At 35.0% G+C, this 14,753-nt stretch overlaps 1 protein-coding gene across 14 annotated transcripts in view; it reads left to right on the top strand.

Annotated features, from left to right (window-relative positions):
• Positions 1–14,753, top strand: part of NAA16 (N-alpha-acetyltransferase 16, NatA auxiliary subunit) — a 66,989-nt gene that overhangs the window by 14,511 nt on the left and 37,725 nt on the right. For 9 of the 14 annotated variants that reach the window (XM_086711116.1, XM_086711152.1, XM_086711145.1 and 6 more), the window contains 4 exons: positions 3,910–4,029; positions 5,096–5,122; positions 6,526–6,621; positions 13,282–13,388. In XM_086711116.1, the coding sequence (XP_086567242.1) occupies positions 3,910–4,029; positions 5,096–5,122; positions 6,526–6,621; positions 13,282–13,388 (350 nt within the window). The remainder of the gene's footprint in view (positions 1–3,909; positions 4,030–5,095; positions 5,123–6,525; positions 6,622–13,281; positions 13,389–14,753) is intronic. The other 5 variants (XM_086711126.1, XM_025924338.2, XM_086711134.1 and 2 more) reach the window with 4 other exon arrangements.

Genomic DNA, 14,753 nt, shown 5'->3' on the forward strand with positions numbered 1-14,753 from the left:
CAAAGTCATACAGCTAAGTAAGCTGGGTAATGCTGGATTTGAGTCTAGGGATTTTGGCTCCAGATTCCATTTTCGTAGGCAGTGTCTTATACTCCCTTCATACTTCTCACCCCCAAATATATATCCATGAAATGATGACACTGGGGTCATTATGAAAGTAAGATTGATTTATTTTCAATATGGGCTAATTATGAAGGCAGGATCCTGATAATAAATAGTTTGTTTAAAATGTTCATCAACAAAGAGTCAAGTACATTTGTTTAAAACAAAGTTTGCTCATCAGTTAACATTCTCTTAGCAGTACATAGTAAAATGAACAACTAAAGCAATAATTAGCTTAAAACTAAAGTTTCATATAGTCGTGGGACTTCTAAACTTCATAAAAATAATAGCTAAGATTTATTTACTTTTCCTGTGTCTCAGAGTATGGTAATTGCTTAAACTTCTTTATTTCATTTAATTTTTTAGCACTTCTAACATGGGTAGATTATCCCCATTTTATAGTTGAGGAGACTAAAGTTTAGGGAGGTTAAAGACTTGCCCAAAGTCACCCAGCCTTTTAGGTGGTAGAGTTAATTTGTAAATACATCTTCCTGGGCTTCAGCGCCCTTATTTTATTTTATTTTATTTTATTTTATTTTATTATTATTATTATGATCATGATTATGATTTATTCATTTTTATTTTATTGCATATTATTTTATTTTTATTATTATTATTTATTTATTTATTTATTTAACTTATTTTATTTATTTATTTTTTAAAGTAAACTCTATACCCAACATGGGGCTTGAACTCAGGACCCCAAGATCAAGAGTCGTATGCTCTACCAGCCGAGCCTGCCGGGTGCCCCTACTTTTTTTTTTTTATTGTTGTTTGTTTTAAATTTAAAGTCTTCATTTTTATAGAGCAATTTTACGCTCACTGCAAAATTGAGTGGAAGGTACAGAGATTTCACATATACTCTCTGTCCTCACACATGCACAGCCTCCCCTACCATTATCAACATCCCCCAGCAGAATGGTATATTTGTTGCAATTAGTGAACCTACACTGAATGTAACTATCACCCAAAGTCTACAGTTTACATTAAAGTTCACTCTCGGTATTATATACTGTCTAGGTTTTGACATATATCCACCACCGTAGTGTCACGTAGAGTAGTTTCATTGCTACACAAACCCTCTGTGCTCTGCCTATTTGTTTGTCCTTGCCCCCAGCTCCTGACCACCACTGATCCTTTTACTATCTCCATAGGTGCGCCTTTTCCAGAATGTTATATAGTTGGAATCATGTAGTATGTAGCTTTTTTAGATTAGCTTTTTTCACATAGTAATTTAAGATTCCTTCATTTCTTTTCATGAGTCCTTACTTTTAACTTCTATTTTCAACTCTTCTAGTTAATGTATAGCAACTTACTGATTTAATTTTTGTGAATAATACTAATGACAACACTATTTTTCTATTTATTTATTTATTTATATTTTTCCAAGTTTTTATTTAAAAAATTCCAGTTATACATATAGTTAACATACAGTGTAATAATTAGTTTCACGTGTGGAATTTAGTGATTCATCACTTACACACAACACCCGATGCTCATCACAACACGTGCCCTCCTTAGTACCCATCACTCATCTAGCCCATTCCACATGCCTACCTCCCTCCGTCAGTCCTCGGTTTGATATCTATAGTTAAGAGTCTGCTTTATGGTTTGCCTATTTTTCCCCCACTGTATTCATCTGTTTTGTTTCTTAAATTCCACATAAGAGTGAAATCATATGGTATTTGCCTTTTTCTGATTTATTTTGCTTAGCATAATGATCTCTAGCTCCATCCATGTCGTTGCAAATGGCAAGATTTCTTTTTTTATGGCTGAGTAATAATATATACCACATCTTTATCCATTCATCAGTCGATGGGCATTTGGGCTCTTTTCATTATTTGGCTATTGAACAACAGTATTTTTCAAACAGTGGTAAAATGGCGATAAATTATTTAATGTTCTGGTTTCTTTCTTCTATCACTTATAATTGATGGGAGCAAAGAAAATGGCAATTATTTTTATATTCTGATGTATTATTGCTATTTCTTGATTAACTCTTAACTCGGGTTGCTTTCTCTCTCTCTCGTAACAGCAGTCCAGAATGCAGTGATTAAAAAGTAGATAAGATATAGTGAGATCAGTTCTAGTTCAAACAGTGTGCAAGTTGCAGTGTTGCCACATTCATCCATATGTTGCTAGTGAGGGGAATTTGGGGCCATCATCTTGAATATAAAGCCAGTACTTTATACTGCTTATAGAGACAAGTTAGAGTATTATTTTTTCAGTGAACTTTGCAGGGCCCAGAGAGACCTTTGACATTTACACATTGATGTCTTTTGTAGTCCTTAGCATATTAAGATCCTTTAATAAACAAAAAATGTTAGAAATCTTCACTTACTTTATGAATATGCAAATGCATTTTTTTTTCTGTGTAGTCCTCTAGTAATAATCTTTGCCTGTGATGGTAGCAGAAAACAAAGGTTTTTGGAATTGAAATCTGTGTTGTTGTCTATTTACCTAGGGTAAGCCAGGTAAAAACTGGACTAGCCAGAAATTAATTGTGGAGGAATGTGGCATGTTTATACTTTTAAGTAGCAAACACTTGTGTGCATTCGTTTTGTGCCAAGCATTGTGCTAACTAACCAGTTTAAATTAATATATCACAAAAGCAGACAGAGGTAGTCGATATTTTATAGGTAAGTGGACATTGGAAGCTTGTAACATGCTCAGGGTCACAGAGTTAGAAAATGGTAAAGCTGGAAATTATATCGAGTTAGTCTTCTTCTAGAGCTTGAGTAATACATAAAAATAGTAAAATAATAGCATGTAATAACCACTTTAATATATTGTCCCCTCCCAGATGATGAAAGCTGAAATAATATGTCTGAAGACATTTCAAAGGTTTCTTCCTTTGAAATAGATTGGGGAAGGGGAAATAGCAATAGGAAGTTGAGGTATACTCTTTTTTGAGAATCTCTCTTTTACCTTGGATTACATGCACTTTGTATTCTACCTGAGAAGTTTAGATACTCATTTCCCAAACCTACTTCCAATTTGTGTGGCTTGGTAAAAGGATTCGGACCTTAGGGGTGATCCACGTGTGAATCTGGTTTATGTGGTTTCTAGCTGTGAAGTGGTACTTAGTGTTTTTGCTTCACTGAGTTAAACTTTGGCAGTTTTAGTGATGTAGAAAGGAATCTAAGAGAATTGAATGGAAAATTTTTAATATAGGAATTGATCAGGAAAAGTACATTCAAATCTAGCAGTAGGAATGTAGGGATATTTCATTCGAATTAGTTACCAATCTGTGTTGGGAGTCTTTAATTGTTGTTAAAGGTATATAAAAACGTGTACAATACAAATATTTTTACCAAGAACTTAATATACTATATGTATATTTGGAGTGTGGGAGGGAGCCAAAATGTTAGCTTATAATATTATAATTTTATATATAATATATATAATTAATAATTCTATTAATATTTATTATGCTATTTATATTATAATTATAATATTAGAATGTTAGTATATAATAGAATGTGTAAATGAAGGTTCACTTCTGAAGTGAATATTAATTATATATAATTAATAATTATATTAATATTTATTATAATATTTATGATATTATAATTATAATATTAGAATGTTAGTATATAATAGAATGTGTAAATGAAGGTTCACTTCTGAAGACAAGCTGTGAATTAATCTGTGTCTAATGGTATAAACTGCAACATGTCCCAAAGGGAAGCACATACAGTTTTTTCATAAATATCTAGTATGTTAATACTGCTTAGTGAAATCTATGAGATCAGAAAGTTATTTAATGTTTGAGTAAAATGAATGTGAATTTAAACTTAATTTTAGGGGAAATGCTGTTGAAATTGGGAAGATTAAAAGAAGCCAGTGAAGTGTTCAAAAACTTGATTGATCGGAATGCAGAAAATTGGTGTTATTATGAAGGCTTGGAAAAAGCTCTGCAACTTAGTATGTAATTATTTTTCTCCTCTACCTTATCTTCACTAGTGCTTGAAGTGAATGCAAAGTTGTGATAATATTTGAGGACAGATATTTTTAGCATTAGCATTTATTTTTCCATTTAGGAGAATTACAGGTTAAACATGGCAGTGAAGATGAGTTCAGATATTTATTTATACTTTAGTAATAAATGCTCACGGATAATTTTAAGTTCCTTGACCCATTAAAATGTTACCAATTTAGGCTAACTAGAGAGCTGGGGAGGAAAGTAAGCCGGTTCCATTTCTGGGAAACGTAGTTATTTAGTATTTTTTAAAGAATTAGAGGTTTGTTACCCTCAGCCTTTAAACATAAGAATTAGGCCAAAGCAGTTTTGCTGAGGATATGTATTGTATAGCATCAGCATGAAAATTATCCTCTTAATTTCAGGCTGGGCTACTTTGCATAGAGCAAAATGTCACATATCTTCTTTTCAAATTAGGTAAACTATCCTTTTTGGAAATCTAGAATTGCAATTTTCCCTAGTATTTTCATAATTAAATGTTGCTCAGAGCAGTTAATATTCCTAGTATATTTACTCATGGATAAATACATGGCTGAAATAATTTTGAAAATATGGCTCAAGGGTGTTGAAACAGCAGAACTTTTAAATTTAAAGATATGGTAAAAATAGGTAGCTACTCATACTCATTTATAGAAGTGTAAGCCATGAGAAAAATTTTTTGTTGTGTTCTCATCACTATAAATTACCAGGTTTTCTGTTAGTGTTTAAAATTTAATATCACAGGTCGTTAATTGTTTCCTTTAAATTGTCTTTAAGAAAATGATGAAAACAAAAATTATTGATTACATCAATAATTTGTGTTTTTAAAAAATCAGGATAAAAGTTTTCTATTTGAAGGTTGGAAATGCAAGATAACTGTGATGTTTTTCTTTAAACTATCAGTTACTGACATGTAGTTAATACAGATATTTAAATGTTTAGTAAGTTGAATATAACCTGTTCCATGTCAAGAACCATGCTTACTATAAAATATTTTGATTACAAACTAATTATATTACTTTATCTTTTTAGGTTCCATAGGACCTTTTCTCCCCCATGGTAAGTTCTGGAGCTCCAACTTGTGACTTCAAATAGGACATTGGAATGGTTTGGTTTTGTCTTAACTTAACTACATTTATAAGACTTGTTATATTTGGGATAGTGGGGAATTTTTTTTCTTATATTCTTAGGATTAGGCTTAAATATGAGACCTGCCTTTTAAAAGCAGTAAATAGCCTTCATGTAAATTTTAGTATAAGGGTCCTTGATATTTCATGAAGTCTCCAGATTGTTAACAGAATGTAAAAATTATCTTTCATGTATCCCAGGTTTTGAATCCTACCACATTGGAGCTCCAAAACATACTATTGGGGGAAGGAAAGAGTTTAAACAAAATCAAACATTACCTTTTTAAGTGTTACATTTATAGTCTCGATAGTGAACACTACATTTAGGATGGAGATACCTTGATTGCTAGCACCAAGGGTTCTTCTTACAAAATATTTCCGCTTTCTGAGTTGAAATCAATTAAAAACCTTACAGTTTAAAATCAAATTTGTTTGCTCTTTCTTAAAATTCTGTTGTAAATTGTCTTACTGCTTATATGAAACAGTGCATATAATCTCTCTTTGCAAATTATAGTAGATATTATTTTAGAATAATGAACTGGACCCAGATCCTACCTTGCAAATTGTTATTGCAGAGTCACCTGTAGTTTGTGTGTATGTATATGTATATGTGTGTGTATATATATATACATATATATATATATATATATATATATGTATATATACGTTTTCTATTCAGTACTATAAAATTAATTTGGTCTTGGGAGGGAAGACCCAACTTTCTGTTAGAAGTATATTTTGTGTCACTATATTTGGGAGAAATAATTTGCCACTTTAAACAATCTGTATGAATCGGATTCTTTATAATGGAGTTTCATTGAAGATTTTAAGTGTTAAAGCTACCTTAGAAATTTAGTTCACTTTTTAAACTATAAGACATTCACATTCATGATGCTGAAACAGTTGCTTTTTAAAACCTAATCAATGGGTGTTACAGCCTTTTGTGGGGAGGTGTGTAGGCTTCATCGGGCTAGAGAGTTTGTGTAAGATAAGTCTTGAAGGAGGACTTTCTTTTTCATGGTTGTGCGCTAATGAATGGAAGTGCTGTGTATCTTGAGTCTCTGTGTCTTGCATGGGTATGATTTGAGTTGGTTTTAGAATCTGTTGTGATGAAAGAAGTTTTGGATTTATCTGGAGGTTGGGTTTAAAATGGTGTTTTGCTGATTATGTGTTTCACCACCACAGAGTTTTCATGTCATTCTTATAAAAATTGGGCACAGCTTTAATATTGACAATGCAATCTTTGTTTATAACATTTTAAAAAAGTTTATTAGCATTTTTTTGTAGATAAAAAGTTCTGATGCTTTGAATCTCACACATATTTACTGATAATAGGCACTTTAGAAGAGAGGCTCCAAATTTATGAAGAAATTAGTAAGCAGCACCCCAGAGCAATTTCACCTAGAAGATTACCTTTGAATCTTGCCCCAGGTAATATTAGGATATCTTTTGTAACACTAATAATTATTTGTTATTCAACATCATTCACATTCAAAAAACTTGTTTCTTGTACAGAGTTTATATCGTCACCAATCTTGGGGGTGGGAGTGATCAGTTATGAATTTATTATGCATGTGTTAATAAGAATGTTGAGCATTTGGCTATATGTTTGTCTCAAGTATTTGAAATTACCTTTTTAGAGATTGTTTTTCTCATGTGACTTTAAAAATTAAACACTAGATTTAGAAGATCAATTAAATTCCCTAGAAACGACAAATCCTATGTGAGGTACTATGATTTAAGTGGTAGAAGTTTTGAAGTTTTAGGTCTTTTTTTTTTTTTTTTAATGGTTTTTATTTATTTTTGACAGAGAGAGAGAGAGAGGGAAAGGATAGTGGGGGAGGGTCAGAGAGAGAGGGAGACACAGAATCTGCAGCAGGCTCCAGGCTCTGAGCTGTCCACACAGAGCCCAACGCGGGGCTCAGACTCACAAACCGAGAAATCATGATCTGAGCCGAAGTCAGATGCTTAACCAACTGAACCACCCAGGTGCCCCTGGGTCTTCTTTTTAGAGCACAAATTCAGAGAAAGAGTGGGGAGCCCTTTGTGTCCACCACAGTGTTTAAGAACGTTACTATTCCCTGTGAAGGCAGTCTGTCTTCAGAGTTGTCTGCTTCCCTGAAATTCGCCTTTATCATGCGCTTGTTTTTACAGAGCTCCATGTATTTTGTAGCCCTAGAAAAACAGCCCCCCCACCCTGTCCCTCCCTGCTTTTGTACGTAATGTAAATTGGCGCACTATGGTTTGTATTCTGTGACTTGCTTTTATCGAACAGCAGTATATGCACGACCGTGATCCAAGTTGTGCAAGTGGTTGAACTCCTTCACTTTGGGGTCTAGAGGAAGTAAAAGTATATTAGTTCTTCAGATAGTTAACATCTGAAGACTTGTGCCTTCTTCTTAAAGTTGTCAGTTGTCTCTGTTTTTAGCTGGGAGTGCTGTAGATTATGAATTATTTGTTGGGACTTCTGGCATGTCTTTTGATATTAAGTCAGACCCTAGAAAACTAATAGAACTTAAAAAAAATCTATTCTAGGCATGGGGTGAGGAGGGGGTATATTTTCTAATGAATTTTCACTTATAGTGCAGATAATTGGGTTATAATTTTCTTTATCTAAAGATTTATGGAAATTAAAAAGGTTTTAGTTACTGACTTTAAAAATGTATGAAGTACCTGTTAGAAATGTATCAGATAGTCGGTACGAGTTTATTGTAAACAGTTCATTTTCCACTAGTATATCTTAGTTCCACAGATGATAAATGGTATTCTTCTGATGCTCTCATTTTTGTTTTGGCTTTATGAATACCAAAAGCAGATTTCCCTGATGTTTTTCAGGGAACATTATGCTCACGTGGCTAGTATCAGGACTCAGGAGGGTACTGGTGTGCTGAGATGTTCGTCAGTCGAGTGAGTTGGGGAAACTTTGAATTGAACACAGCAGTCAGGTTTCTGTGGGACCTGTTAGAACGTTCATACCTGCATTGTGAATTTCTGAGATAGGATGTCCTATGCAAGGGGGAGCATTCCCATGTGTGTTTCATTGAGGATGTTTGGCTTCACATTTTTATATGTCTTTTTCTAAATAACAGCATTTGAAATAGAATTCACGTGCCATATAATTCACTTTTTAAAGTATGCAACTCCATGTTTTAGTGTATTCATGGAATTGTGCAACTGTTGTCACGATCTGGTTTCAGAAAGTTTTTGTCGCTCCCAAAAGAAACCTCACTCCCTGCACTCCCTGCGTCAGGCCGCACTCCCCCTGCACTTCCAGCACCAGGCGGCCGCTAATCTACTTCCTGTACCTGTGGAGTTGTCTGTTCTGGACGTTTCATACAAATGGAATCATACCACATGTGGCCTTTGTGTCTGGCTTCTTTTTTTTTAAATTGGTCTTCATATATAATGTATGTCTTGTGTCATGTTGTGGGTGGGGATATTCTCTTAGTTTGGAGTTTTCAGATGCATCTATGTGCCTCTTAAGAAAGAAGGAAAACTTGGGGCGCCTGGGTGGCGCAGTCGGTTAAGCGTCCGACTTCAGCCAGGTCACGATCTCGCGGTCCGTGAGTTCGAGCCCCGCGTCGGGCTCTGGGCTGATGGCTCAGAGCCTGGAGCCTGTTTCTGATTCTGTGTCTCCCTCTCTCTCTGCCCCTCCCCCGTTCATGCTCTGTCTCTCTCTGTCCCAAAAAAATAAATAAACGTTAAAAAAAAAAAAAAAAGAAAGAAGGAAAACTCATTTAACTTTATGGTTATTATTTTAATGTTTATTTATTTATTTTGAGAGGGAAAGAGAGAGAATCCTAAGCAGGCTGTGCACTGTCAGCACAGAGTCCCCATAGCGGGGCTTGAACTCACGAACCTTGAGATCATGACCTAAGCCAAAATCAAGAGTTGAACACATAACCGACCGAACCACCCAGGCACCCTTAACTTTAAGATTATTAACAAAATATCTTAGTTCTGTTATTCCTTAATGGAACATGGAACTTCAAATTTACACTGCCTTGAGTTTTTCTCATAGTTAATAAAGTTTGCTAAAAACTCTTAGTACATGACAGGAAATATATTTTTACTGAAAGATAGCTTGGAACCAACTGTTGATTATAAAGTGCAGTTTAGCTTTAAGTGGAATTATCTTGGACTCTCTGGGCACTCTGTCTTTGAAAGGCTAAAGGCATCTTTATACAAGATAGGGCTCAGTTGAAGGGTCTGATGGCACGGACTTCAAGGTCAACATCACTGTGAGGTTCTAACATCCATGGACTTACAAAGCTCCAGTGAGCATATGTAAAATCACACAGATACCTAATTGTACCTCTGTAGAAGCTAAATACTTCATGTTGTTTTGCCTGTCTAGAAATATTTTTATGTGTAATAAGAAAAGCATCTTGATATTGTCAAAAACAATAAGATTTTTATTCAAGAAACATGGAACTTGAGAATGCAAGGTGAAAGTTTTAAAAAAGAGTTTTCAGTTTTTAGTTAAAAAGGCTTAAAACTGTCAAGTAGTAAACACAGAACTCCTAGGTAGATTCTCCAACCGTCGAAAATATTAAGCGCTATGAAAATAATGCAGGGATATAACTACTTTTCAAAAGAACTGGTTTACTTCATCATGTTCTATTAGTCTTCACTGGCCAAGGCAGGGGAGAGAGGGAAGGAGATAATCCAGAGTATTAAACACAAAGTTCTGATCAAATTTTACTCCATTCTTTTTCATTGGATTATTTACTATTGAGATATAATTACATATAACATTATAGAAGTTTAAGGTGTATAACTCTTGATTTGATACATTTATACATTGTATTATTACTATAGTGGTACCATAGTATGCTAGCTAACACCTTCATCAGGTCATATAATTATTTCTTTTTTATATTGAGAACATTCTCCATGATTTAGAATAAATTCCCAGTGAATCACACACAGTCTGATCTTGCTGATTGTATTATTTTAGCACTGGTTTTTGAGACAGCAATTTTTATTGAATCTATACTACACATCTGGAGAAGAATTAGCATAGCATCTGTGTAGACAGATAACCTGTTTGGTAAGTGGTAATGCTAAGCAGGCACTTAATGATTGACAGTCTTTTTTTTTTTTTTTTTTTTACCCCTAAAGGAAACACTGTGGGGGGTACTAAAGATTATTTAAAAATAATTAGGAAGAAGAGAGATTATTTGCTTTTGTGAAGGGGTTTTTCTTATGCCTAAAGAAAACCTTATGAGCTGAGTCATGGTAAGTAATTTTAGGATATAGTGTGTGACTGAGCATTTGAATAGCTGTCTGTAGGCTTCTTATTTAGATAATGCATTATAGTTCCAGGTAAAATGATTTTTTAAGTGGAAAGTTTTTCCTGTCCTTCCTCTGACCACCTCCTTCTCTAGTGGCTGCATTGTTACCAGTAGGTGGTGTATACTTCCATAAACATATTGTGCATATACAAGCACAAATGTGTGTGAGGGTTTGTGTATAGCTTTCTTTATTTCTCCCTCTTTGTACAAAAATGGTAGCATAGATTGCTGTGCACTTGGGTTTTCTTTCCACTTAACTCTGTGTCTGTGCTTTATATCAGCACATGAAGAACTTCCCCATTCTTTCTCACAGCCGCACAGTCTAACAGTTTAACGGGAGAAGGGGCTTTCAAAATTATGGATAATTGAGAATGGACTACATTGTCTTTTAACTTCAATCTGCCAGGATGATCTGAATTGACTGAGAAAGTTGAGGAAGAAGAGGAGTTCAGAATAGCCTCTGACATGAAGATACAATGCTTGGTTTCTCAGTGGATGTCTGCAAATATGGAAAAGATTCTTAACTATAGAAATGCAGTAGCTGTCAGGTTATCATGGCATGTAATGATAGACAACATTTATTGAATAGTTACTGTATGCCAGACACTCTTTACTGCTATATACTTATATTCTGGTTTGAGCCATGAAGGAGGGCTCTTGAGGCTGCTAGCATTGTTACCCTCACCTACAGTGGGGAAAGTGAGGATTTTAGTGGACAGGTTGGTTACTTGTCCAAGGTCACACAGAAGTGGAAGAATATACATTTCTCTAAACAGCTGCATCCCACTGGTCCACCACAATATTGTTAACTTAAAAAAAAAAAAAAAAGTATTTATTTTGAAAGAGAGAGCAAGCACAGGAAGGGCAGAGAGAGAGAGAGAGAGAGAGAGAGAGAGAGAGAGAGAGAGAGAATCCCTAGTAGGCTCTGAGCTGTCAGTGCTGAGCCCAGGGCAGGACTCAAAACTTACGAACCTTGAGATCATCATGACCTGAGCTAAAATCAAGAGTCGGATGCTTAACCAACTGGGCCACCCAGGCGCCCCAGTATTGTTAACTTTTGCCTTATATCAGAGGAAGTGCTGGAAAGATTTGATCTCTAAAACTACTTTTGATTTTTAAAGAAGTAATGATGTCTGTTTAACCCAGAATATACTTTGTGTATGATCTAATAAAAGATTAGAGATTATCTGGAAATGGCTTTTATAGTACATTAACGAATGTTGAACCTGTTTTTATATTTGGTAAACTTTCCCCTCAATAAAATTTAAATATCTCTTTTAAATTTTTATGACATCTAATTATATTGAGTATGCATGTTTTGTTCAATACAATCACAACAAATAAAAATAACCCCTTTGGGTTGTTGGTATTTTTTTGTGAAGTGTTGTGATTCATAATGAAACTTTAAGGGATTGTTTAATAGTTTTACTTTAGGTTAAGCCATTTATGACATATGTATCTTTTTCTTTAAAAAAATTTTTTTTTAATGTTTATTTTTGAGAGAGAGAGAGAGAGAGAGTGAGCGAGCTGGGGAAGGGGTAGAGAGAGGGAGACATAGAAGCTGAAGCAAGCTTCAGGCTCTGAGCTGTCAGCAAAGAGCCCAATGTGGGGCTCGAACTCACAAGCCGCAAGATCATGAACTGAGCCAAAGTCGGACGTTTAACCCGACTGAGCCACCCAGGCGCCCTGTAATCTTTTTCTTTTTAATGAGTGGGCAAATCCGTGTCGTTATATAAGAACTCTTCCTGTCAAAAAAGTTAAAGCCTTAACTGAGTTAAAGCCTTTGTGTTGTATTTAAAATGAAAAAGTTTCCATTTTTTCCCCTGCTTCCAGAAAGTGATGCCAAGTTTTTTTTTGGAAGGGTTTAATAATGATAGAATTATTTACTTCTAATGTTAAAACGCTCTGGGGCTCAGTCTAATGTCTAACATATGTTTATTTTATGTATTATCCATCCTACCCACTGGAATGTTAAGTTCCAAGAGGGCAGAATTTAATTCATTTATTTATTTTGAGAGAGAGAAAGAGAACATGAGCGGGGGAGGGGGAGAGAGAGGGAGAGAGAGAATCCCAAGCAGGCTCTGCACTGACAGCGTGACTTGATCTCACGAAGTGTGAGATTGTGACCTGAACGGAGATCAAGAGTTGGACACTTAACCGACTGAGCCACTCAGGCGCCCCAGAATTTGTTTTTAATTGTTTTAGTCACCGCTATGTCCCTAATGCCTAGAACACTGCCTGGCACATATGGGTGCTTGAAAGATGATTGTGGAATGAATGTTGAGGCAAATCACTAATTGGTTTGGAAAACATTTTCAAATACTACTTTAGTGTTTAAAAATATATTTTGGCTGTCAGTTAAATATGCTGCTGGTTACAGTAGGATCTCTTTATAGTCTTTAGCGTGCCTTATGAGGTGTCTGCAGATGAGGACAAGTCTGTGCTAGTCAGTGAGGTTAGGAAAGAGACTTGCTATGGGGACTGTATTCAGAATGGATAGTGAGTAACTTTTTCTACTACTTAAAGATGCACAGTTATTTGGTGTACTTATCTTTTGAAGTGTTCCTTGAAGATATTTTAACCTATATCTAGGGAAAAGGATAGTTGCCAACTAAGATATTTACTGTTATCCTTTTGGGTGGTAACAGTCAAGCAATAAATGCTGACAGACTTTTGGGTTTAAAAATAGGATGGGGAATCATTGTTTTTGAGGGAGGTTTATTTTTATTTGTAAAATCACTTTGAGAACTGTTTGCATCAATTGAAATATAACAAAGTACACTTTTGTTTCTAGGTGAAAAATTTAGAGAACTAATGGATAAGTTCCTGAGGATTAACTTCAGTAAAGGCTGCCCACCCTTGTTCACTACTTTGAAATCTTTATATTACAATACAGAAAAGGTAAAATTTGGTCTTTACTCAGTTTTGCTATAATCTTTTTACTAACTTATTATAGAAACATTTCCATGTGAATAATATGCTATGATTTAATAATTTTTTCTATTCTGTTAATACAGAAACTATTCACCTTAGTTTAATGATAGTTGAGCTGAAATTATATGTGTGTAGTATGCTTTATTTGACTGCAATGGCACTGCTGTTGAGTTTTTGGTAAATAGTGGTTGATTCATGTGAAAACATGGAGCAGTGCCTACCAATAATTTCTGTAGGTTATTTACGGTAGCATTTGCCAAAATTCATCACTTACTCTTTAGGATAAGGGTGACAGAGAAGAAAGGGGAGGTGAGATGTCAGAAATGGTAAAGAGCTTACATGTGTGAATTTGAATACAGATTTTCCCTGCTGTCTGAAAGTAGAGTGTTCCTGTGAAACCTCTCAAGCTGAAATGGTGTAAAGTGAAGCACAATTAGCATTAGTTTGTATTCAAAAATTTTGAACATTCCCCGACCCCAAAAATAACCTCTCTGGCTTTTCTGATATCTTAGGATGCATCTTGCTAATGGATGCACAAAATAAATCGAGATAAAGCACAGATGCTCACAGACACAGTTCAAATCTATGGTGGCCTGATGCTGAGTGTCCTTCCTGGAGGAAGGAAACTGATGGTGTCCCTCTCCTTGCCGAGAGTGTGCGATGCCTCTGTGAGGGCTCCCTGCAAAACCAATGCTGAGCGCTGTTTTCACTTTTTGCCTTTTTCCGTGAAAGCGAAGGCACCACTGTAGGTCTTTGGTAAAAGTGAAAGTGGTGTAATACAAACTTTCACAAAACCAGAGGGCTACCTGTAATGCTTTTGTAATAACATCTTGCAGAAGCTGCTGAATATAGTGGCCATTAAAGAATTTGTTCCTCTTGGACTATCACTAAGCTTTCATTGGCTTTGTCCATTTTCACACGGGGCACAGACTTTTCGTTTTTTAAAATCCCTCCAATATAGATCCAAAATTATCATCATAAGGATGTAAAGCATTTGTTGGTATTTTATAAAGCACGGGAATTGCATTTTTAAAGAAGGCACTGAGAATGTATTAATTTATATAGGAACCTTTGACATCTCTTTAGTGTTATTTTCTAAGCATGGAATAGGCGTGTTTACCAAGTGCTTTTTTTTCCTTTATAAAAAATTTTTTTAATGTTAATTTATTTTTTGAGAGAGAGAGAGAGACCAGGTGCTTTTGAGAATTGAATCAAACCTCAGAAAACTGAGGTTGTCAGTACTTAGTATGGTAAAAAATGTACAAGTCTGGGACGTGCTTTTCAAATAATTTTGGCCACATAAATTTGTGACGTCTCATAAGGGTGTTCGAA

Source organism: Puma concolor, chromosome A1, assembly GCF_028749965.1.
Source record: "Puma concolor isolate L17-30 chromosome A1, mPumCon1.1.hap2, whole genome shotgun sequence".
Lineage (NCBI taxonomy): Eukaryota > Metazoa > Chordata > Mammalia > Carnivora > Felidae > Puma > Puma concolor.